The 26,967-nt window shown below is 45.7% G+C and overlaps 1 protein-coding gene across 1 annotated transcript in view; it reads left to right on the top strand.

The window, feature by feature from the left end:
- Positions 1 to 26,967, top strand: part of USP9X (ubiquitin specific peptidase 9 X-linked) — a 5,037,693-nt gene that overhangs the window by 2,610,186 nt on the left and 2,400,540 nt on the right. The window contains exon 19 of the mRNA XM_044071835.1: positions 19,451 to 19,729. Coding sequence (XP_043927770.1) covers positions 19,451 to 19,729 — 279 coding nt within the window. The remainder of the gene's footprint in view (positions 1 to 19,450; positions 19,730 to 26,967) is intronic.

The following is a 26,967-nucleotide window of genomic DNA, read 5'->3' on the forward strand; positions in this document are numbered from 1 at the left end:
TCATCATTTGGGTTATGTGATAGCAGTGCTAAGATGCCTAGGGTATTCTGTGAACGAAATAAAGTCCAGTCTAGTACCCTCTCAAGACATGTGCTTTCTGGGTGTGAGACTGAATACAGCATCCCAGATGGCCTTTTTGACCCCGGACAAACAAAAGAATCTTTCCCTTTACTTTCATCAGTTGTCTCATCAGTCCGGGCTGACTGCAAGGACAGTCCTTCAAGCCTTAGGGTTCATGGCATCTTGTATTCTGGTGCTTCCCAATGCCAAACTGCATATGAGGAAGCTACAATGGTATCTCAAAAATGTATGGACACAGCACTGCCAGGATTTGGACACTGTCATTCAAATAATACCTTGCATTCAAAAGGAATTTTTGTGGTGGGCTCAGGAATGTCACCTAAACAAGGGACTCTCTGTGACCCGGCCAGAGGCGAGTCAGATTCTAACGACAGATGCCTCAGACAAAGCTTGGGGAGCTCATCTGAATGGAAAGTGGATACAAGACAAGTGGCCTGCCAGACTACAACATCTACATATCAACTTGAAAGAGATGTTAGCAGTCCAGTTTGCATTAATAGCCTTCAAGGATTTACTTCTTCCAGGGCAGGTGTTGATTCTAACAGACAACACAACTGTCATGTGGTACATCAACAAGCAAGGCGGAACACATTCTTATCCTCTATGCAGGCAAGCAATGATTTTGTGGGAGACTGCTCTCAGTTTACAGCTAAATCTTCAGGCAAGGTTTCTGCGGGGAGCACAGAACTCCTTAGCAGATGTGTTGAGCAGACAAATTATGGATCCCCACGAGTGGAAATTGGATCCTCATGTATTTCGGAAATTGACAGTGTCATGGGGAACTCCAGACATAGATCTGTTCGCTTCCCCTCTAAACCACCAGCTGCCAAAGTTTTGCACAAAAGGTTTCATCCCACAGCTTGGAAAGTGGATGCTCTTTCTTTCAATTGGAGCAATCTTCATGTGTATGCCTTTCCGCCTCTGCCTCTCCTCCCAAAGGTACTACTAAAGGCCAGACAAGACAAGCCAAGGATGATTTTGATAGCTCCAGATTGGCCTCAACAGCATTGGTACCCATTACTGAGGAGCCTGGTGGAAGCCTCCATGGCCTTTGCCTTGATTCCACACCTGTTGTCTCAGGAGGACAGTCATTTGCTCAACGTCAAGCTTCACTCTCTGCACCTAACAGCCTGGCATATTCTGTTTTGAACCATTGTGGGCCTCCACTTCCACAACAAGTTTTGAATGTTATTTTGGAAGCCAGAAGGCCTAGTACAAGGAAAGTGTACGCAGACAAATGGAAGAGATTTTTATTTTGGAGTGCAGCAAAGGATTTTGATGTTTCTGGGCCTAATTTAAGTGTGGCTCTTCAATATCTTACTGAGTTACTGGACAAAGGTTTGTCCTTCTCTTCTATTAAAGTTCATGCTGCAGCAATTTCGGCTCACTATGATTGTGACCCACCATTGTTTTCTCATCCTTTGTTCAAGCAATTTCTTAGAGGGGCAAAGAATATAAGACCCCCACGAAGAGCTCCTACTCCTGCTTGGGATCTCAGTTTTGTGTTGGAGAAACTCACTCTACAACCTTTTGAGCCTGCAGCTACTGCTGAATTAAAGTTTTTATCATGGAAAACTGCTTTTTTGTTGGCTATTACCTCTGCAAGAAGGGTATCTGAGTTGCAGGCCCTTATGGCAGTTGAGCCTTTCTTAATTTTCCATAAGGATAGGGTATCTTTACGTACTAATCCTTCCTTTATGCCTAAAGTGGTTTCTAGTGTGGCTTTAAACCAAACTATTCATTTGCCTACCTTTTATGCAAATCCCCAAAATAAAGGGGAAAAGATTTTGCACACTTTAGATGTACACAGGCAGTTGTGTTATTATTTGGACAGAACTAAAGGGTTCAGGCAGTCTCAGCAATTATTTGTTTCTTTTGCTTTGAGTTCTCAGGGCAAGCCTGTGTCAAAACAAACTATTTCTAAGTGGATTGGGTTTTGCATTGCTTTCTGTTATTCCCATCATGGCAAGGAAGTTCCAGCTGGGATTAGGCCTCATTCCACTAGGGCTACTGCCACTTCAACAGCCTTTTTGAGAGGGGTGGCAACTAAGGATATTTTGGAGGCAGCTACTTGGAGTTTAGTGCATACTTTTTCCAGGCATTATCACCTACCACTTTACTCTAAATCCAGGGCTGGTTTTGCCACTGCTGTTTTGCAGGGCATTTTAGCAGCTCCTGCTTCCTTATGATTTGGCCATCCTCCCTTCCTCTGCTTTGGGATTCTACCCAAGTGTAAGGACTGCAGCAATGTGAGATGAAGAACATAGTACAGTTTTGTACCTACCATAAATGTAGATGTTCGAAGATCCACATTGCTGCAGTCCAATTTACCCTCCCTCCTTCCCCTCTGTAGTTAGAGGTGGTTGTGTGGGTTGGTTGGTAAATGTTGTATGTATTATATATATTGTACATATAAGTAGTGCAAGGGTGGTTGGTTGTTTGCTGTCTTTTGGTTTAGACCTTTATGTTTAGGGTCTTCTGACATCTGGGGCAAGAAAAGACTGAGGATATGACGTCGGTCATGCGCATTTGTACCCTGACGTCCTGATGTCAGTCAAATGCGCCTTGACCGACGTCAGCCTTATACTTTGATATTCGGGCCGACCGAGGACAGCGGACTACCCAAGTGTAAGGACTGCAGCAATGTGGATCTTCGAACATCTACATTTATGGTAGGTACAAAACTGTACTTTTCCACTTCCACACCTTACCCAACCCCACGCAGTTGGCCAGACCTACCCCCAAATAAGTGGGCAGAGGCTCAACAGCTGGTTCTCTGTCTTCTAAGTATCAGGGCTATTCAGCTTGTCCCAGCAGAGGAATGGGGACAAGGTTTTTACTCCAGACTTTTCATGGTACCCAGAAAAGACGATTCCTGGCGTCCTATCCTGGACCTGTCTCCTAAACACCTTTTTGGTAATCCCAAAATTCAAAATGTTAACTCTTCATCAGCTGCTTCCCATGTTAGGCAAAAATGCCTGGTTGGTAACACTGGACTTAAAGGAAGCTTTACCTGCACATCCCAATAAGGGAATCTTGCAGAAAATACCTACGCTTCAGAGCAGGCTACATGCGCTATCAGTTCTCTGCACTGCCCTTTGGCTTATCTACTGTGCCCGTGGTATTCACAAAATGCCTAGCTCCAGTCATTGCATTCTGCAGACACAGAAATTTTCAAACAAACCCGTACCTGGATGATTGTCCAATTCAGGCAGAAAGCCAGGAGATACTATCAAATCATTTGCCATTTGTAAAGAAACTGCTATCCTCACTGGGGTACACCATAAACAAAAATAAATCTCATCTAGTACCCTGCCAACAAATTGTATTCCTGAGAGCAAGCTTGAACACAATTTCCCAAATGGCCTACCTCTCAACAGAGAAACAAGTTTGACAGCCTGCTTCAAACTACTGGCCACAAAGACCCAGCTATCTGCAAGGAAAATACTGCAAGCCCTGGGGTTCATGGCCTCTCACATCCTACTAATTCCATATGCAAGACTGCATATGAGGAAACTACAATAGTATCTAAAAAGCCTATGGTGTCAACATTCTCAGGACCTGGAATCCATGATTCCCATCACTCCTTCTATAAAGACAGAGTTCCTTTGGTGGGCAGAGGCCTGTTACCACAACAAGGGACTGCCATTCACTCTACCCCCTGCCGCCCAAACCCTAACAGACACATCAGACTATGCTTGGGGGATGGGCTCACTTGGCAGGGCAGTGCATTCAGGGCACATGGAGCCAGAGTCAAATGCACCTGCATATCAGTCAAAAAGAAATGTTAGCTGTACAGAATTCTCTGAAAACCTTCAAGGACCACATTCTTCCAGGAGAATTATTGGTAAAGACAGACAACGCCACTGTTATGTGGTACATAAACAAGCAAGGGGGAACCCACTCATACCCTCTGTGCAGACCAGCCATGGCTCTGTGGAACACAGCCTTGAGCTACCAAGTGCACCTACAAGCTCAGTTCCTGCCAGGCAAGCTAAATTCACTGGCAGACGACCTAAGCAGAAATCTCATGGACCCACACGAGTGGAAACTGGAACCAAAGATGTTCAACAAGTTGAGAAACAAGTGGAGCCCAGAGATAGACCTGTTTGCCTCCCCTCAGAACTACCAACTGGACAAATTCTGCACAAGGACTCCCCACAGACAAACTTGGAAAGTAGATGCCCTGTCCTTCACCTGGGAAAGCCTATCAGTTTGCCTTTCCCCCTCTGCCTCTCCTGTCGAAAGTTCTAAAAATCAAACGGGACAAACCAAGGACAATACTTATTGCACCAGACTGGCCACGCCAAATACTGGTACCCCCCTCTTGAGCAGTGTGTCACTGATGAAACCATTGCAACTGCCTCAGACCCCTTCCCTGCTGTACCAGCAGGAGGGCCAGATTCTGCACCCCTAGCTTCAAACCCTGAACCTTGCAGCCTGGCTAATTACCTTAGCTCTCCAATACCATCCCTCAGTAAGCAAGTGCTGGATGCCATTCTGGAGGCAAGGAGGCCTAGTACTAGAAAATCCTATGCTGAAAAGTGGAAAAGATGCTGTTCCTGGAGCCAAACTCAGGGGATGGGCACAACAGTGCCTAGCTTACTGCATATTCTTCAATACTTAACAGAGATGCTTCATAAGGGCCTTTCCTTTTCTTCTATTAAAATTCATGCCTTAGCCATTTCAGCACATTGTAATACGGAGCCACCCCTTTTCTCTCACCCCATGCTGAAGCAATTTCTCAGAGGGGCCAAAAATTTAAGATCACCCAGGAGAGCCCCTACTCCAGCCTGGGACCTTAACTTTGTATTGGAAAAGCTCACTCTACCTCCTTTTGAGCCAGCTGCAGAGTTGAAATTCCTTTCATGGAAAACAGCCTTCCTTCTAGCCATCACTTCAGCAGGAAGAGTGTCTGAATTACAGGCTCTCATGGCAGTGGAGCCCTTCATCATCATCTATGCAGACAAGGTATCCCTCAGGGCCAATCCTTCCTTTATGCCCAAGGTGGTATCTAGCGTGGCCCTTAATCAGTCCATTCATTTGCAAACCTTCCTTTCTAATCCACAGAATAAAGGATAATGAATACTGCACTCTTTGTACGTGCACAGACAACTTAGATTTTATTTGGGTAGGACTAAGCCTCTCAGGAAAACTGAACAGCTGGTAGTTGCCTTTGCTGCAGAGGCAGAGGGGAAGACCATTTCAAAGCAAACCATTTTTAAGTGGATAGGCCATTGCATTCATTTCTGCTATAAGCACCATGGAAAACCTACCCCACAGGGGATAAGATCGCATTCCACCAAGGCTGCATCTAATTCAACAGCCTTTCTCAGAGGTGTTCGTACCAGGGGCATCCTAGAAGCTGCTACCTGGAGATCTGTTCATACCTTCACCTAGCATTACCACTTGCCTATTTTTTTCTAAATCCAGAGCTGGTTTTGCCACTGCAGTCTTGCAGGGCCTAATAGTTGGTCCTAATGCTCTCTAATTGCCTCCTCCCTTCTTTAGCTTTGGGAATCTACCCAAATGTAATGACTGCAGCAGTGAAACACCAAGATCATAGTACAGTTGTATACACTTAGCATATATATCAATGTTTGAGTGTATTCACTGTTGCAGTCCTTGTTACCCTCCCTCCGGCCCCCTGACTTCTGTTGGCTATACCTCTCTTCTTGTTTACTGTATTTAAGCTTTCTGGTGTATTTGCTTTTTGTTGGAGGTGTAACCTTGTATATAATTGCTTCCCATTATGGGGGGCACCTGGCATCTGGTGCAAGAAAAACTGATGTAATGGCGTCTGCTGCATGCTTTATACTCTACTACCTGACATCATGGAAGAAGAGACAGCAACTGACGCAGGACCCAAGACTTTGATAATCAGGCCAGCTAAGGGCTACCTGCAAGCAGATAACCCAAATGTAATGACTGCAACAGTGAATACACTCAGACATCTACATTTATGGTAAGTGTACACAACTGTACTTTTCTGGTCCCCAGGAAAGAAAACTGCTGGTGTCCTATCCTGGATCTGTCTATTCTCAACACCTTTTTGGTGGTTCCAAAATTCAAAATGCTAACTCTCCAACATCTGCTTCCTATGCCAGCCAAGGACTCCTGGCTAGCAACCCTAGACTTAAAAGAAGCTTATCTGCACATCCCCATAAGAGAATCTTACAGGAAATACCTATGCTTCAGATCTGGCTGTATATGCACAATCAGTTATCTACACTTCCCTTTGGCTTATCTACTGCGTCCAGGGTATTCACAAAGTGCCTTGCTCCAGCCATTGCATATTATAGGCAGAGAATAATTCAAATGTACCCATATTTGGACGATTGCCTGATTCAGGCGGGCAGTCAGGAATTGCTACTTCAGCACCTGGCATTTGTAAAGAGACTTCTAACTTCACTGGAGTACTCCAAAGAAAAGAAATCACAGCTGGTACCCAGCCAACAGATTGTATTCCTGGGAGCAAGCTTGAACACAACTTCCCAGATGGCATTCCTCACTCCAGAGAAACAAATTTGACAAACTACTTCAGTCTACTGGTCACCAAAATCGGCTATCTGCAAGAAAAATACTGCAAGCCCTAGGGTTCCATGACCTCTTGCATTCTACTAATTCCATATGCAAGACTGCATATGTGGAAACTTCAATGGTACCTAAAAAGTCTCTGGTGTCAACATTATATGGATCTGGAAACAATGATTCCTATCATTCCTTGCTTAAGGACGGAGTTGCTTTGGTGTGCAGAGGCCTGTAACCACAACAAGGGACTCCCTTTCACTCTACCCCCTGCTGTGCCCAATCCTTAACAGACGCATCAGACTATGCATGGGGGGCTCACATGGCATGGCAGTGCATTCAGGGCAAATGGAACCCAAAGCAAATGCACCTGCGTATCAATCAAAAAGAAATGTTGGCTGTACAGAATGCTCTGACTGTCTTGAAAGGCCTTATTCTTCCAAGACAACTATTGATAGACAGACAGCACCACAGTTGTGGTACATAAACAGCAGGGGGGAACCCATTCCTACCCACTCTGCAGACTAGCAATGGCTCTGTGGAACACAGCCTTGAGCAACCAAGTGCACCTACATGCTCAGTTCCTGCCAAGCAAACTAAATTCACTGGCAGACTACTTTAGCAGAAGTCTCATGGACCCACACTAGTAAAAAATGGAACCCAAAATATTCAAGCTTTTGAAGAATGGGTGGAGGACACCAGAGGCAGACCCTTTTTGCTTCCCCTCAAAACTATCTATTGAGCAAATATTGCACTCCCCACAGCCAAGCTTGGAAAGTGGATGCCCTGTCCTTCACCTGGGAAAGCTTCTCAGTCTGTGCCTTCCCCCCTCTGCCCCTCCTCTCGAAGGTTCTAATAAAAATCAAACAGGACAAGCCAAGGACAATCCTGATTGCACCAGACTGGCCACAGCCACGCCACCACTGGTACCCTATTTTGCACAGTCTGACAGTGCTACAACCATGGCACCTGCCTCACTCCTTCCCTGCTGTCCCAGCAGACGGGCCAGATTCTGCACCCTCAGCTACAGACCTTGAACCTTGCAGCCTGGCTAATCCCCTGAACTCATCACCGGCAACCCTCAGTCAGCAGGTGCTAGATGTCATTCTTGAGGCAAGGAGGCCTATTACTAGAAATCCTATTCGGAAAAGTGGAAAATATACTGTTCTTGGAGCCAGTCTCAGGAAATGGACACAACTGTGCCCAGTTTACCTCGTATACTAGATTACTTAACAGAAGTACTCTACAAAGGCCTATCCTTTTCTTCAATTAAGATTCATCCCTCTGCCATCTCAGCTCATTATAATACTGAGCCACCCCTCTTCTCTCACCCTCTGGTAAAATAGTTCCTGAGAGGAGCCAACCATTTAAGACCCCCCAGGAGAGCTCCCACTCCAGCCTGGGACCTTAACTTTGTATTGGAAAAGCTCACTCTTCCACCTTTTGAACCTGCTGCTACAACAGAGTTGAAATTCCTCTCATGGAAAGCAGCTTTACTTCTAGCCATCACTTCAGCAAGAAGTGTCTGAATTGCAGGCCCTTATGGCAGTGGAATCATTCATTATCTTTCACGCAGACAGGGTTTCCCTCTGGACTAACCCATCTTTTATGCCCAAGTTGGTGTCTAGTGTGGCTTTAAACCAGTCCATTAATTTGCCAATTTTTTTCTCTAATCCTCAGAATAAAGGGGAAAGGATCCTGCATTCCCTGGAGGTGCACAGGCAGCTTAGGTTATATCTGGACAGGACGAAGCCTCTCAGAAAATCTGACCAGCTGCTAGGCAGCTTTGCTGCAGGGGCAGAGGACAAGGTCATTTCAAAGCAAACCATTTCTAAATGAATAGCACACTACATCCATTTTTGGTACACGCACCATTGGAAGCCTACCCCACAGGGGATCAGAACTCATTCCACTAGGGCTACAGCTACCTCTACAACATTTCTCAGGGGAGTCCCTACCAGGGACATCCTGGAAGCTGCAACCTTGGAGCTCTGTACACAGTTTCACCAAGCACCAACCACCACTTGCTTATCTTTTCTAAATCCAGAGCTGGATTTGCCACAGCAGTCTTACAGGGACTGATTGCCACCCCTAATGCTTCTTAACTACCTCCACCCTTCCTTAGCATTGGGAATCTACCCAAATGTGATGACTGCAACAGTGAAACACGAAGAACATAGTACAGTTGTGTACACTTACCATAAATGTAGATGTTAGTGTATTCACTGTTTCCGTCCTGGTTACCCTTCCTCCAGCCCCCCGACTTCTCTTTGCTTCTACCTATCCTATTTTCGTTTGAAATATCTTATACTACGTGTATTTGCTTTTTGCTGGGGGTATTCTATACCATATTATAGCTTCCTATTTTGGGGGCACCTGACATCTGGGGCAAGAAATGCTGATGTAATGACATCGGCTGCTTGTTTTATATGCCTGATGACCTGACGTCATGGAAGAGCGACAGCATCTGACGCAGAAATCCCAAGACACTGGTATTCAGGCCGGCTGAGGGCTACCTGCAGGCAGGTAACCAAAATGTGATGACTGCAACAGTGAATACACTCTAACATCTACATTTATGGTAAGTGTACACAACTGTACTTTTGTCATTATCACATTCTAACCATGTATGTCCAGTATTGCCACATTTTTTTACATTTTAAATTGAATTTTTTGCCTCGTGCCCTCTTTCCACATATAAAACTTTTCCTTTTATTACATTCACCAATTAAATGATCATCTTTTCCATGGGAAAAAAATAAAAACAGGATGTAATGCGATCCTATCTCGCCTACATTCATAACTGATCTGCCGATACACTAGCACGAAGTCTCTCATTGGCTGGGCCAACCCCTTATCCCAGGATGCACCACACCCAAACCCCCAGATCTAGTTTCCCGCTCTTAGAGTTACGACGTGGTCTCGACTTGCCTGTGGCTAAGTACCCTTCTGTTTTGGCCTTTTTTTGTCATTTTTTTGCAGTTAGCTTAAATTTTATACCCAAACAGCTATTTTAATAGCTATCTTGTTGTTTAGTACCCATGTGATTGACTATGTTTGTTTTTTGGATTGTTGTAGTGATTTCTTCTGTTTGGCGGGCTAGACCCGTTTAAGTTAGAGGGCCTTTGCCCTATTTCTTGTCGGCGAGCGTTTAAGTTAGAGCTGTTCCCTCCTTGTGTGTTGAGTGTGTTTAGAGTGTTAGTATGTCTGGCAAAGAAAAGGAACATAAGCCATCGGGCTTTAAAAAATGTACAAAATGCAGTTACAAGATGTTGAGAGATGTTCACACCATCTGTGTTTATTGTCTAGGGGCTAAATACTTGCAAGAATCTTGCAGTGTTTAACATGCTTTCTCCTCTTGTGTCCTACAGGAGAGAAAAAATAAGCTTATCCTAAAGGGTTTGATCAAGCCATCCTTCGAGGAAGCTTTGTCTTCTTCTCCCACCTCAAAATCGAAGGAAAAGTAGTCTTCGGTTCTGACAAGTCCGTCGGAGCCGCCTGCAAAAAGAGCTAAATCTTTGTCTTCATTCTCTGCTCCACTGGTCTTGGAGTCTCGGGATGAGAGATTAGGTACTCTGTCCTCTTCCTTGGCTCCACTGGTCTCGGAGCCGCAGGATAGAGGATCTAAATCTGGGTCTCCTTCCTCTGTTCCATTGGCCTCGGAGCCGCAGGAGAGTGTGTCTGCTCTGGGGTCTGTTTCGTCGGCTCCTGAACCGTCGGCACTGAAAGGGGTCTCGGTTCTGGTCGAGTCTGCTTCGGCTCTGATTCTTTTGGAGCCGATTCGGAGCCAGCCTTCTAGCTTTGTCTCAGAGCCGATAGAAAAAGTTTCTCGGCCCCCTTCTGTTTCCTCCAGGTCCTCCAGGCTATCAGATTCCGATTTAGATAGGGTGGTCCAGAGGCTCCTCCAGTCACCTGTCTTATCTAAATTATTTTCGGCTCTGGCCCAGTCTGCTCCGGAGCCAGCCCTTTCGATACCGTTTCTTCCTCCTCCGACAACCTTGGTGTCGTCGGAGCCGAAGTTCGTAGAGTCTGGTGAAGTCCTTGAGTCTGTTCCAAGACCCACTGCTAGTCTGTCGGCACCGACTTCGGCTCCAACCCTTTCTGTTCCTTCCAGAGGTTTGGGTTCTCGGGTGTCCTCAGCCGGGCCCGAAGTGGATTCGTCGGGGCTTCTGGTTTCGGCCCCAAGTCTCCCACTTGGCGCTTCGGCTAGGGGAACACCGACCCCGGTCATGGTCTCGGAGACTGGCCTTTCTTCAGATTCTGGTGGGCCCGCCTTCGAGGCTATGAGGAGCGCACTGGCCACGTCTCTAATGACTTCACCTGAATCTGCGACTCCTTCCCTAGACACTGCGACTAGAGTTTCTGGTGCCCCCCCTGTCTTCGGACAGCGCTGCTCCTAGGCCTGTGGATTCCTCCTTGTGTGGTCCCCTGTTTTCCGAGGGGCCTTCAGAGTCCGTGCCTGGAGCCCCCCAAGAAAAAGTTGTGCAAGAGGAAGCACATAGACTCCCCAGATGAGTCTGTCACCTCGGACACTGACCTTGATGATGCGGAAGGGTTCCCTAAGTCGTCCTCTGACGATGTCTCGTTCTCCGATATCCTGGAGATCTTGAGACAGAGGGGCGACTGGCCATCCAAAACCCCTTCCGCGGAGGAGTCGGTCTTCCTCAAGGCCTTCGGAGCCCAACCCCTCTGCCTCCTGGGTGTCTCCACCCTTCAATGAGTTACTGGACCTTATTTGTCGAAGGGTGTGGGAACACCCTGATTCTGTGGAGCCAGTTCCTTCTCGCCCCAACAAGTTTTCATCTGCACCCCCTGGCAAGGAGTTTCTAACCAAGGGAGTTCCGGTTGATGCTATAGTGGTGGCGTCTGCCACCTAGCAGGATGTGGCAGAGGCATCTACTTCTATCCATCCTCCTAACAAGGAGTCCAGGAGCATGGATAGGTACGGGAAGCATACCCTGACTTCAGCTACCTTTACACTGCGGTCACTGAATTATTTGTGTCACTTTACGAGGCTCCAAAGGGATCTCATAAAGGAGTTTGGAGATACCCTGTCGGGTAATGTGCCTGAGGCATTGATGCAGTCTGTCAACGCCCAGCTGTCTACCCTTTCGTCGATTGTTAACTCGTCCATGAGGCTCATATCATATGCAGCCGAAGGGGCGGGTCGGGCAGCGAGTTCGGGCGTAGCCCTTAGGAGGCAAGCCTGGATGCACTTGTGTCACTTTGCGGAGGCGTTCAAGTCTTCCTTCACAGACGCTCCATTCGATGGGTCCTCTCTCTTTGGACCCAAGGTGAAAGACACACTCACTAGATGTGAGCAGGAGGGTAAGACTTTGTCTGCCGTTGGGGCCCGTTTTTCGCTTCCCTCTAGACCTTATCCCAAGGCTCAGAGGGGAGGAAAGATGTGGTTCAGAAAGTCATAAAAGTCTTTCCCTGCCCATCAGAGTGACCCCCCCTTCCAGAGGCGGGGGGGGGGATTATTCTGGAAGACGTCGCCCTAGAGGCGGCGGAGGCCCTCGCAACTCAGGAGACCGCGAATCCTTTCGTGGTTCCTCCTTCCAGCATCCCTGAGGGACTGCCCAACTGTGCGTCTCCGGAGCCAGTCGGCAGTCGATTCTCGGAGCATCCAAGGGCCCTGGGGTTCCATCACTCAGGATCAGTGGGTGCTTCGTATCATCGCCGGAGGTTACACCATCCCCTTTATCAGTCCCCCTCCACCGTCAAGGAAAATCCCGGACGTGCCACCCAGTCAACGGGATCAAGCAGCTATAGAGGTCGCAAAGCTGCTCAGAAAGGGAGTCATCCAGCCAGTCCCCTCAGACCAGACCGGATTAGGAACTTATTCAAGGTTATTTTTGGTGCCGAAAAGAACAGGGGACTTGAGACCCATTCTGGATCTCAGCCGCCTAAACCTTTTCGTAAAGAAGTCCAAGTTCCGGATGGTCACGTTGCAATCCATTTTCCCATTGCTGGAAAAAGGAGTATGGATGTGCTCCATCGATCTCAAGGACACCTATTATCCCATCAAGATAAACAGAGCGTCCAGGATCCATTTACGCTTCCGCCTAGAAGCCAGTCACTTCCAGTTCTGGGCCCTGCCCTTTGGTCTCACCACAACCCCCGGGGTGTTTACCAAATGTCTGGCAGTGGTGACTGCTCACCTGAGACGTCTGGGATTCCAGGTGTTTCCGTATCTAGACGACTGGCTCCTCACCGCCCCCACCAGGCATCTTCTTACTCTAGCCGTGAGTGCTACCATCGAGTTAAGACATCTATTGGGAATTACATTCAACTGGGAAAAGTCTGTATTGCTGCCATCACAGCATGTTGCCATTATAGGCGCAGAGCTAGACTCTGTAGAGATGCGAGCATTCCTTCCAGCAGAGAGGATAAAGATACTACAGGACCAAGTCCTAGCCTTACTGCCCCGACGGAAAGCCCCAGCCAGGATGGTCCTTCAGCTTTTGGGAACGATGGCGGCCTCCATTCTTCTGGTCCCTCTGGTAAGATTGCACATGCAAATTCTTCAATGGCTCCTGTCGACCCAGTGGTCATACCAAGAACTGCCATTGTTCTACCTGATTCTCATCACGGAAATGTGCAGGCGAGATCTTCGTTGGTGGCTCCTCTCTTCCAACCTGAACCAGGGGAGATTCTTATGCCCCCCCCTCCTCCATTGCCACAGTGACCACGGACGCCTCCCAGATATGGTGGGGGGGCATTATCTGGGCAGGACGGTTCAAGGCATGTGGCAAGATTACGAAACCCACTTGCATATCAATGTTCTGGAAATGAGGGCAGTGCTTCTAGCGTTGCAGGAACTTCACAGCTCTCTTCCCAAGGGTACCATCACAATCTTCTCAGACAATATGGCTGTGGTATGGTACCTGAACAAGCAGGGAGGAACCAGGTCTTATCCTCTTTGCAGAGAAGGCATGAGAGTGTGGAATTGGGCGATTGCTTCCCAGAGATTTCTAGTGGAAACGCACATTCCGGGAAAGTCCAGTGTGATAGCAGACAGGCTGAGCAGAGTTATTCTGATGCCTCATGAGTGGTCTCTGAATGACCAAGTAGTGGCTCGGATCTTTTCCAAGTGGGGGTTTCCCTGCTGCGACCTTTTCGCCAGCCCCTGGAATGCGAAGTGCAGCAATTTCTTCTCCCTGATTCCCCCCCAGGGGGAGTCACCCAGGGACGCTCTAGTCCACAATTGGCCCTCCGGTCTGCTCTATGCCTTCCCTCCGGTCCCTCTACTGCCAAAGGTGATTCAGAAGGCGATCTGCTTTGGAAGAAGCATGTTTTTGATCGCACCACACTGGCCCCACCAAGTTTGGTTTCCCTTCCTTCGGAAGTATGTAGTGGAGGGTCCTTGGATTCTGGACCCAGTTCCAGACCTCTTGACTCTTCAGTCGGGTCAGGCCCATCCATCACTGCGCGCACTCAAACTAGCAGCTTGGCTGCTCCACTTCCGACCTTAGTCAGACAGCATATCCTTTCGCCTGAGGTGGTCCGGATTCTGTCGTCTTCCCACAGAGCTTCCACTAAGGAGATGTATTCTAATAAATGGAAAAGGTTTGCCATTTGGGCCCAGCGGCACAACCTTGACCCTCTGACAGCCCCGGTGTCGGCAGTATTAGATTTTTGGCAACTCTTTTTAGACAGGGTACCGCTGTCTCCACACTTAAAGTCCAATTGGCAGAGATTTCTAATTATCATGTTGCCTTTGAGCCTTCACTCATGAGTCATAAGTTGTTTAAGGCCTTTCTCAAGGGAGCTTGGTTGTTTCGCCCCCCAGTGTCGCAACCTGTTTTGCCATGGGATTTGAATGTGGTTCTAGGAGCCTTGACGTCTCATCCCTTCGAGCCAGCAGCCACTTAGGTTCATAGATTAGGTTCATAGACTAGTACTAGGCTAACTGCCCTTGTGAGCCATTTTAAGCCTAGCCAATTATCCCTTGTGAGACTCAAACCCTGCACCTTGTGTTTTTAAGGAAAACACCTTAACCATTAGGCCACCCACCCAACCCCAACTTGTGAGCAAAAATTCTTATCTTGGAAGACTGCCTTCTTGGTAGCTATTACTTCAGCCAGAAGGGTTTCGGAGCTTCAAGCCCTTTCTGTCAAGCCTCTTTATCTGATCTTTCATAAGGATAGAGTATCTCTAAGATTAAATCAGTCATTTCTTCCTAAGGTTTCTTCTGCTCTTTGTCTGCAACAATCTATAGAGCTACCAGTTTTCTTTCCGAAATTTTCCAACAAGGCAGAATACAGACTTCATCCGTTGGATGTGCATAGACAACTGAGGTTTTACTTGGATGGGACACAGCAGCAGAGGAAATCAGACCAGTTGTTTGTGGCCTTTGCAGATAACAGGATTGGCAAAGCAGTAACTAAGACCACTGTCGCTAGGTGGATTAGGGATTGTGTTTCATTTATTTATGTATCAACAGGAAGGGACCTTCCATTTCCAGTTAGAGCGCATTCTACAAGGGCTATGGCAATTTCAGTGGCCTTCCACCCCAGACTGTGTGTGGGTGAGATATGTGCAGCAGCCACTTGGGCTTCTCCACATACATTTATTTCTCATTACAAACTGGACGTGGCGTCTAGGGATCGGGCATCCTTTGGTTCCACAGTGCTCAGGAGTGTTTTCCAGTGAGCCTCCCAGGATCTAGGTGCTAGGGACGCTGTCCCATCAGTTATGAATGTAGGCGAGATAGGATTGCATTACATCTTTTAGTTATGTACTTACCATAACGATACATGTATGTGATCCATCTCGCCTACATTCTTGCGTACCCACCCTCCTTCCCCCTACCTGTTGGATCTGGAGGAAACACTGTTGTGCAGTCGGATTCGTACATGTGGATGAGTTGTTGTGGGGCAAACAAGATCTGGGGTTTGGGCATGGTGCATCCTGGCATAAGGGGTTGGCCCAGCCAATGAGAGACTCCGTGCTAGTGCATCGGCCGAGTCGGAGCCGATTCTTGGCTCCGAGCCCATCAGTTATGAATCTAGGCGAGATGGATCACATACATCTATCGTTATGGTAAGTACATAACTAAAAGTTTTGGGTTGCCCCCTGTGTCTTACAAAACATCTGTTACCATTCACATTTATAACATTTAGTATATGCTTTGCATTATTATTTTCCATATATAAAATGGTACCACATTCCCATCCCCTAGTCCAAAGTCCTCTCTGATCATAAACCTTTGTTGTGTCTGTTACTTTGCAGGCAGATAATAAATGCAGCTTTAAATCCAAGGGTTCCACCTCTGTTCTAAATTGAGCCAGTATTTTTTTTTTTGTCTAAAAAAGGACTGAATAAAGTATTCTGACCAAGGATATACATTCTTTTTTGCTCATGTTTTACTATAAAACTTTCCGCAAACTGTCCATTTTCAAGTAAGTCACAAAAAGTCTCTCTGTTAAGATTGAAAGCTCATATCTCCTTTTCAGTAACACCTATAGGTGTAATCAAGGAATTCCAGACTTCGTACATATCTAAACCTTTTGCTTTTTTGTTGCTTATTCGAGCAGTATACCTTCTCTTCATTTCCTTCATTTTTTTTCCTTTCTTCCCTCTTTTAGTTTGCATGTACATCTTCACATCTGATTCACTTTCTATCCCATGTTCTTCTATTTTCTCCATTATTTCACTCCACGATACTGAGTTGTTTACCGGCTCACTTTGATTAATCATGTGCTCCAAATAATCATCCTGCAACCCTCCAGACTGGAGGGTTGTAATAATGCATTCCGTTTGACTCTCTTTTTGTTCTTCAAGCAGCTTCAACCTGCGTCTCCTCTGTTGAGACACACTGCTCCAATATGTCTTTCCCCTCTGGTGTAAATAATTCCTCCACTTTCCGCTCATTTTCTTCCATTGCTGCTGGCAATTCCACCAATTCCGAACTGTACAACTCCTCCTCATGCTTATTTTCACTCGCCATAGGTCTTCCAGTCTCTCCCAGCTGCCTTCGCCCCTGGAACGGAAACTGGAGAACAGAAGCATAGCACAACACAATAGTATCTTCCCTCTACGTTATGAGTAGGGGAAGTTTCCTGATGCCCTGGCCAAATTAACACTTGTATAAGTAGCATTTCATGTCTGTCCTGAAGAGGCTACTAGCCTAGTCAACAAAGGATAAATTAAAATAAATCATAAAATAAATGCATCTAAGCCAGTTTGTAATGCAGACATAGTTCCAGATGTTCATGGTTCAGTCCAGTTTACCCGTTTTGAGGAAAGATTACTGGGTATGCTTTGTGGACCTGCAGAATGCTTACTATCACATGAAGATAGCCAAGCAGTCTAGGAAACTAGGTTCTGGGGTGGGGGTCTGTTACTTTTAATGCAGTGAACTGCCCTTTATTCTCAACTCAGCCCCTCTTATGTTCACCATATGTATGACACCGATTACAGCATGTCTGAGACTGCAGGAGTTTGGGATTTTCCCTTATTTAGATGAATGGCTTATAACAGCAATCACAAGGGATCTTTAATCTGTTATGCTTTCACCTAGGGATCAGTGTCAGCCTAGAAAAGTGCAGATTGACATGTCTGGTTAGTAGAATTCATTGGATGCTACCTGGATACCACTTCCAGAATCCAGCTTGAGCACTCGACATAAGCAAGCCTCCTTGGTTTAATTTCCCTAAAACCCTACAATGAAATCTGTCCCGTCTCTCTGAAGTTTTCCATAACTCTTGTCCTCACCCCAGATTTCACATGTGTTGCAGTGGTGGACCCTCTTGATGTTGTGGTCTGTCCTACACCAACCCATGTAATTCCCAGTTTAGACTGTCGAGAGTCTGCAGACAGCATGTTCTGCGGTGACAGAGTTCTCCTGTAGTTGCTTTAGGTCTTGCCTTTACTCTCCCTCCCCACTTTTAACCATGGATGCTTCCCTCCTGGTGTTGGGGAATTTCAAGGAGAAAACTGTCCAAGGCATGTGGACTTTGACAGAGGCCAGTATTCTGGAGATTAAGGCAGTCGTCCTAGCATTGCAGGCCTTCCAAGACGCTCTCCCCAGGGATATGACTGCAGTTCAGACTGACAATATTCAGTGGTGTGGTACATCAACAAATGAGGAACTGCCTTGTATCCATTAGATTTAGAGGCTGTAAGTAAATGGACCGTGTCTTCTGTGTGCTTTTTCTAGTTGTCTCCTATAATCTTATCCACCCACTCCTCTTCTAACCAAGTTTCTTCGGAAGGCATCACGGTGCAAAGTCATACTTACCCCCCCCCTTTGGCCTCAACAGATATGGTTCACCTTTCTGTGGCCTCACATGATGTACTGGTTACTTCTCATAATTTGATTTCTCACTCATCCAGCATGGCTTGCCTGGACATCAAAGCCCTGAAGCTAACCACTTGATTTCTCCACTTCTGTTGATGGCCAGCAATTCCAGGCCACAATTTCCAGGTGATTTTTTCATTGTATTATGTTTATATAGTGGTAAAGGATTGTCTGTGTCCCAGAAGCCTTAAGGCTCTTTCTACTAGGGCTGTGGCTACTTAGTAAGCTTTCTTTTGTAGAGTCCCTCTGCTCAGTCTAATGTGTGCACATTTATTTCCCAATACAGGTGGACCTGCAGTCTGTCTCGAGCTTCATTTGGCCCACCAGTGTCTGGAATATTCTTAGAGTCTTCACAAAGTTTTTTAGTTCCTGGATACTCTGTCCCATCAGTTGAGGAGGACTGAAAAGACTACATTGGATACAAAAGTTTATTTACTCACTATAATGCTTGAACTGTTTTTACTCACTCTAATGCTTGAACTGTTTGGTCATCTTGCATCCATCTCAGCTTTCCCTCCCCTTATCAAATTGCCATTATTTTGGGCTCTCAGTTGACCATATTGGATCTTACTAGTGCCTGGAATTATTTTACACACTGACTATTTTTGCTGTCATTTTGGGCTTTTTGTCATTGCTAGTATAACATAGAAAGGGTAACTTTTGTAGTGAGGCAAACTTGATGTGAGGATTTGTCAGGCCCGCAGTGGGGCATTATGGTTAGGGGAAAAAGGCTGAGCCTTGCATCATAAGGTCTGAATGTTGCCAGCTTCAGATGAGGTAGGATCTGGTATACTCAGCAGTTGAGATTGAAAGAGGATGGCATCATGGAGCTGTGTTTATGGTGAGTGCATAACTCTCATTTCTGGAACATTGTGGAAAGAAGTAACTGGTAGAAAATCACATTAGAGCATCTGCCTATGTCTTGCCATTTGTAATGTAAGAAATTTTAATTTAATACTAACAACAACTAATCATTTGAATTGAGACAACATGAACGGAAACATTCCATTTTCTGCTTGTAGTTGTCCTTGGCATTCCAGGCACTAATGAAGTAAGTCTGAACACTGATGGGACACTCAGAACAACAGGAAGTATGTTAAGCTTGTGTTTTAAGTTGCTGTATTGGCAAGGATTTGGATACATTTAGCACTGTTAAAATGGCAGTTTGCATTATTCCTTTGGAACCACTGTATAGTATTGTTTTACACTGGCTGACTGGTCTACTATATAACTCCTTACTTAATCTAAAAGGCAAATTACTGGTGACAATGTAGGATTTGAAAAAGGTGATGGTAATAGTCCGATACATAATGGTGTGCACATGATAGCATTCTTGCAGCTCAACAGATTCTTTGCATTTATTACAACCTTCTAGTTTAAATACTCAGATTCCATAGTTTCCTGTGAAGTACTCATGACTTTGAATGCATGAATAAATGTTACCATTTAATATTTCTTGCAATTAAAAGTTTTTGTATATAATTTTGCATTTTTATCCTGAAGTACATGGTGTTTAAAGTATTTCTTTTGTAGGTAATTTATTCATTGCTAATGCCTGCCATTGCACCACTGGGAGAAGATGCCATTGATTTCCAGTATAACTTCCTTAAAAGTGGAGGGTTACCTCTTGTTTTGAGTATGCTTACAAGAAATAACTTCCTGCCAAATGCTGACACAGAAACAAGACGAGGTGCTTATTTAAATGCTTTAAAAATCGCCAAGTTGATGCTAACAGCGGTTGCATATGGTCATGTTCGAGCAGCAGTTGAAGCATGTCAGCCCTCAATGGATGGAACAAGCCAAATCTCCCCGGTACTGTATATTTTCATCTGTATATGCAATTTATTTTTCAGTACTTGTTTGGGTGCCTTTTCTTTTGTCTAAACATCTTTATTAACTTTTCATATCACACAGGTACACTGGTAAACACAAGTTAAAAACAGAAGCAAACCATTACAAAGGTTTTCTTTTTCTGAAATTATACAGATATGATTTTTTAAAGCAATTACATTTAACATTATGTAGATTGCTTAAATTCTGCCATCACTGAAATTTTACTCTTCCTTCTCTCTGCATGTAGTGTTCCTACATATTTCATTTATTTCTCTGTGGGTTTGCTGTTTCCTGAAGATCCCAACTCTTATTTTCTGTTTTACAGCATTCAAGTTTGTTGTAGTGGATTTAGTTTTTGATTTTGATTTTCTAGTAATTGCTTTTTTTTTTCTTGACATTAAACTTATTTAAACTTGAATATGTGTAGGTAATTTAGTTTACATGTTTTGCTCAAAGAAGTATTTTCTCAGTTTACTGTAAGTTGTTCCTCCTGTATTTCTGACAAATTACACCCTGTAGGAAATTTCTCAAGTCTGCCAACTCTTTGCGTTCCCAAAAAACATTTCCCAAGTACCTCTTTCCCATCTCACCTCCAGCAATTGATGTCTATCTGTGGAAAAATCTTTGAAGTTTACTTGGGGGTATAAAGTACATATGCAGACACTTTCGTGCAGCAGTCCTATGCCTTCTAGATTGTGTCGCATATTATAGATATCTTCCCATTGTTTCTTTGTATATTGCCTTTCCATTGTCATTCCCCAATCTTTTCTAACCTCTTTTGATTGATTCTTAGTTTTCAGTCTTTATTTTATATGCCATAATAGTTATCCTTTTTTAACCTCAGCTTCTGTTATAGATTCTGTTGTAAACTCAGCTAGAGCTGGTCTTTCATTTAACACTCCCCTTTTCCTTTGGCTATATTCTTATCAGTCCCTGGTAGGGAAGGCAGTCTCTGTACCACAGTTCAAACTTCTACTTGACTGCATTCTGCTCTGTTGTTTTCCCTCTATTTGCATTCAGTACATTGGTTCCTTTCCTGATTTACACAAATATATTCCAGCCATTTCTTGCCTGTTTTCTGTGCCCCTACTTGCAGTCATCCCTATTGTTAAAATATCCTTACCCTGTTCTTGCGTTGGCTTGGTTCTCAAAATACTTTCTGCTACTTCGTAAATGTTCTCTCTCTCTGGTGGTGGTTCCTATCCTTGGGGGCCTGCATCCAAAATCCTACTTTCTCATCATTTAATAAACTCATTGCCCAGTTTCAGCATAATTTATTTCTCCTTTGATTTGAAGTCTTCTTTGGTATGTATACAAGCCTTAAATGTTTGACTCTAAAGTATTTTTGCAAATGTGGTAATCCACCTTATTCTGTGTGGAGAAACAACTTATCCACTTAGGTCTTGCCTTCTTTTCCTTCCAAGTAAATTCCTTCAATTCTTTATATTTTACAGTTTCTCCTCTAGTTGATAAGTATGCCTGACCTGTGTATAATAATAAAGGGACTAGAAACGTTTTCACTTGTTCTTCGTGTTTCACTGTTTCAGTTATTACATTTGAGTTATCCCTGCCAGGGTAGCCCTCGGCCAGCTCGAATACCAGAGGCTTAGTATTTCTGCGTCGGTTGCTGTCGCTTCAGGACTGACGTCAGGTCGTCAGTAGTATAAAGTAAGGCAGCCTATGCCATTACACCAGTCTTTATTGCCAAGGAGCCCGAAGCAGAAGCAGTTCGCACGAGTGCCGGTCGGCCGCTACCCGAGTTTCATCATCCGAATTGAAGCTGAAGTCTTCTAAAGCTAAGTACCCCGTTGGGGATCCTTTTTTCATGCTTTAACCGATGTCAGAAAAAGTTAACAATTGTCTCACGTGTGGAAAGCAAATACCGCACAGAGACTTTCATTCTTACTGTGTCACTTGCTTAGGCCCAGACCATGACATCCCTCACTGTCGCTTTTGTGCTTTGTTCACCGCTAGAACTATACGTCGTCTGGCCCTTATTGTAGCTAGATATTTTCGCTCAGTCTCCGAATTCCGATATGGCTTCAGTAAGCCATCCGACAGAAGATCATCTGAAAAAACATAAGGATAAAGACAGAGACAGACCGCACAGGTCCAAACCTACCAACCACACTTCTGTTAAGCTAGTCATCAGTACTCCGGTCTTCAGTGAGGTGCTTTCGCAGCCACTGATGGCCGATTCCGTGGATTCTCAGGCCACTACCGAGACCCTTTCGGAGTCTGGTATGTCACAAAACTCTTTGACTAAGGATTCTGCGGTTGTATGTACCTTGGATGTGTCAGGAGCCGCTGACCAGGCACCGGCTTCCAAGGAAGTACTTCGCTCTACCGATTATCAACACAGGCGACTTTTGCGTCTCTCATTCTTTCGAAAACTACCGAGTTTCTAAGGCCCAGGATACGAACCATGCCCAAGAAACCGACCCAATCTCAGACACCTGCTTCCTTGCTTCAGTCTCAAATGCTTAAAATGGCAGAAGACCTTATAATGCTGATCAGGGGAAGCCAAGCTACCCCTTCCAAAACAGAGATCTGTCCCTAGTAGTTGTTTGAATGGGAGTCTGATGACTCTGATGCATCTGAATATGAAGACATGCAACCCCTCTCTGCTTATGAGGATTCTGATGCAGAGAAATTCATTCCTTCAGCATCTCCACTCGAGGATTTTTCCTGTGGGGAAACCCTTCATACTTTAAGGGAGCATTTCCAGTGGGAATGTCAGGACTACCCTCAGTCTAAAAAGACCCTCAGAGAATTCTTAGATCTTCCACAGCACAGACCCCTGGCCATTCCTCCCGTCCTGGATAATGATCTTTGTGTTTCACTGTTGCAGTCATCACACTTGGGTTATCTGCCTGCAGGTAGCCCTCAGTCGGCCCGAATACCAGAGACTTAATATTTCTGTGTCAGATGCTGTCGCTCCAGGACAGATGTCAGGTTGTCAAGGGTATAAAAACGCCATTACATCTGTCTTTTTTGCTGAGGAGCCCGAAGCAGAAGCAGTTAGCAAGTGCTGGTCAGCTGCTACCTGAATTTTTGTTTACGAATTGAATAATCCTGAAGTCTTCTAAAGCTAAGTACCCCGTTGGGGATCCTTTTTTCTTGCTCTAACTGATGTCAGAAAAGGTTAACAATTGTCTTGCCTGTGGAAAGCAAATACCTCACAGAGATTTTCATTCTTACTGCGTCACCTGTTTAGGCCCAGACCACGACGTACCTCGCTGTTGGTTTTGTGCCTTGTTTAACACCCGAACCATTCATCATCGGGCTCTTTGTCGCTAAATTCTTTTGCTCTTGATCTCCGTATTCTGAAATGGCTTCAGTAAGCCAGCCAACTGCTGATATTCCGAAAAAATGTAAGGATAAAGACAGACGGACCCCATAGGTCCAAAGATGCCAACAATGCTTCCATTACGCTAGTCGCCAGTCTACCAGTACTCAGGCACTTTCACAGCCCCTGATGCCCGCTTCAGTGGATTCGCAGGCCTCTACCGAGACACATTCAGAGTTCGGTATGCCGCGAAACTTTTCGACTATGGAACCTGCAGATGTCTCTACCTTGGATGGGTCCGGAGCAGCTGTGCAGGCACCGGCTTTTGAAGCAGTTCTTCGCTCAACCGATGTTCGACTCAGACTTCTTTTTTAACCAAAACTACCGAGTTTTCTAGGCCCAGAGTACGCTCTACACCTAGAAAACAGATGACCAAAGCACATGCACCTGCTCCCATGCCACAAAAACAAATGCTTAGAATGGCAGAAGACCATATTACGCTGATTAGGGGAAGTCAGCCTTCCCCTGCTAAGAGAAAGACCAGTCCCCTACAGCTTCTACAGACCAGGAGTCCGATGACTCTGAGATTTCTGATTAAAGATATGCCCTCATCTGCTTGAGGATTCAGATGCAGAGGAATCCATTCCCTCTGCCTCCCCTCCAGACGATTTTTCTTTTGGTGAAACCTTGCATACCTTAATAGAGCATTTCCACTGGAAATGCCACAACTATCCTCAGTCAAAAAGAGACTCCGAGAATTCCTAGAGTTGCCTCAGCACAGGCCTTTAGCAATATCCCCTGTCCTGGATGATGATGATGATGTTTTTATGGAATCCAGTGTTACTCCTGACACTTTACCTCCTGCCCCTAGGAAATCAGGTACTACAGAGTATCTGCCACTCACAAATTTCTTTTCAAGAATCATACTGCTGACCCAGAGATAATTTCCTAGGGGCCTGAAGGTATCACGGCTACTACAGTCAAGAATCCCACCCCTTCAGACACTGATTCCAGGGCTTTGGACAGAAGGGGTAAGAAGGTATATACCTCTGCAACTCTTGCTTTAGAGCATTGAATTGTCAGTTTCACGTGCTGAAGTACCAGCAGCATATTGTGGAACCAATTAAACAAAGTGTCAACCTTTACAGACTTTGCAGAAAATAAAAAATTGTAGGCGCTTATGCACTCAGCAAGCCAAGTCAGTAAGCATACTTTACAGTGTGGCATTGATGCCCTAGAAGCATCTTACTGGGCAGCAGTCACTGGATCTGTACTGAGAAGACATGCTTGGCTCAAGGAACAGACCTTGCCAGACCATGTCAAATCAAAGTTACTAGACGCTTCTTTGAACAAAGCCTTTTTGTTTGGCACCAAAGCAGAAGAGATTCTTCAAAAGATGGAAGCAAAAGCTAAGTCTATGCAGACTGTTGAAGAATTCTTACAAGTGCAACCCCCTAGATTCAGCAGGCATTGCCCTTCCAAACACTGGTCCTTTCCAACCCCCTTCCAGGTCTTCTCTAACCAGACCCAGGGGAAACACCACCCAGACTACAGGCTCAGGGTATGCAGAGATCTAAGCAATGGAGTGCCCCCACCCCTAAAGCAGGGAGTGGTAAGCCACCTCTTTACAGAAAAAACTCACAATGACTTCTTTAGTCCACTCCTCAGCCCTGCCCAATTTCTTGTGCCCCTAGGAGGAAACTTACCCTTCATGCAAAAAATTAGATGTCCATCACAGGACCAGTGGGTCCTCAACATTGTATCCCAGGGGTACAAATTTTATTTCCATTCACTGCCAACCCCAAGCGGGTTTCCAGACCTTCCTCCAAACCAGTGGGCAGAGGCTCAAAGCCAAGTAGCTTCCCTGCTCAGTATCAGAGCTATTCAGCTGGTTCCAGTAGAACAAGAGGGGTCAAGGATTCTACTCCAGACTTTTCCTGGTACCCAGGAAAGAGGGCTCTTGGCACCCAATCCTGTATTTTTCAATTCTCGACACCTTCCTGGTGGTACCAAAATTCAAAATGCTTACCTTGCAACAGCTTCTTCCTATGCTAGCTAAGGATGCCTGTTAGTCCCCCTGGACTTAAAAGAAGCCTATCTGCACATCCCCATAAGGGAGTCATGCAGGAAGTATCTACATTTCAGGACAGAATCTATGCATTATCAGTTTTCTGCACTTCCCTTTGGCTTATCTACTGCACCAGAGTTGTCACAAAATGCCTGGCTCATTGCATACTGCAGGCTGAGAAATATCCAAATTTTCCCGTACTTGTACGACTGCCTAATTCAGGCAGATAGTGAGGAATTGCTGTTGCAGCACCTGACATTTGTGAAACACCTCTCACTTCCTTGGGGTACACCATCAACTAAAAGAAATCAAAACTGGTACCCAGTCAAAAGATTGTATTCCTGGGAGCAAGCTTGGACGCAACATCCCAAATGGCATTCCTCACTTCAGAAAAACAAGTCTGACAGCCTGCTTCAAACAAATGGCCACCAGAACCCAGCTGTCCACAAGAAAAATACTGCAGGCCCTAGGATTCATGGACTCATGAATACTGCTAATTCCATAGTTAAGACTGCAGAAAATTCAATGGTACTTAAAAAGTCTTTGGTGTCAACATTCTTAGGACCTGCCCTGTCTAAGGACAGAGTTCCTTTGGTGGGCAGAAGCATGCTACCACAACAAAGGACTGCCCTTTTCTCAACACCACGCCGCCCAGACCCTAACCACAGACTCATCAGACTATGCCTGGGGGAGCACACATGGACGGCAAATGCATTCAGGGCCACTGGAGCCCAAGTCAAATTCATCTGCACATCAACCAGAAAGAGATGCTAGCTGTGCAGAACACCCTGACAGCTTTCAGATCAGTACTCTTTCCAGGGCAACTGCTAATAAAAACAGACACCACAGTTATGTGGTACATCTCAAGTAGGGGGGAACCCACTCCTACCCCCACTCTGCAGGTTAGCCATGGGCCTGTGGCACATGGCCTTGGACATGCAAGTCCATCTGCAAGCTCACTTCCTGCCAGGCAAGCAAAACTCACTGGCAGATGACTTGAGCAGAAATCTCCTAGACCCACACGAGTGGCAATTGGAGCCCAGCATCTTCAACCTTCTGATTCAGAAATGGGGGACCCCAGAGGTGGATCTCTTTGCCTCCCCCTACAACCACCAGCTCAGCAAATTCTGCACCAGGAATCCTCACAACAGAGCCTAGAAAGTGGATGCCCTATCTTTTCAGTGGGTAAATCTCTCAATCTATGCCTTTCCCCCTCTGCCCCTTCTCTCAAGAGTATTACTCAAGATAAGACAGGACAGATAAAGGACAATTCTGATTGCCCCGGACTGGCAATGCCAGCACTGGCACCCCCTTGCTCAGCCTGTCACCAGTGCCACCCTGGCATCTACACCAGAACCCAACCCTGCTCTCTTAGCAGGGGGGCAGATTTTGCATCCACAACTGCAATCCCCAAATCTTTGCAGCCTGGCTTATTCCCCCCAGCAACCCTAAGCAAGCAGGTGCTGGCCGTCATTTTTGCAGCCAGAAGACCCAGTACAAGAAAATCCTATGCAGATAAGTAGAAAAGGTTCTGCTCCTGGATTCTATCTAAAGGAGAGGACACAACTCTGCCCCCCCCCCCCACCTCAAATCCTGGATTACTTAACGGATCTACTCCACAAAGACCTGTCCTTCTCCTCCATTAAGATATATGGCTCAGCCATTTCAGCTCATTACAACACTGAGCCACCTCTCTTCTCGCACCCTCTTATCAAACTGTTCCTGAGAGGGGCAGACAACTTAAGGCCACCAAGGAGAGCATCCACCTCTGCTTGGGACCGTAACTTTGTACTGGAAAAATGCTTCTCCCCCTTTGAACCTGCTGCATCAGCAGACTTAAAATTCCTCTCTTGGAATACA

This window comes from Protopterus annectens, chromosome 5.part0 (assembly GCF_019279795.1).
Source record: "Protopterus annectens isolate FY-2018-M chromosome 5.part0, PAN1.0, whole genome shotgun sequence".
Classification (NCBI taxonomy): domain Eukaryota; kingdom Metazoa; phylum Chordata; order Ceratodontiformes; family Protopteridae; genus Protopterus; species Protopterus annectens.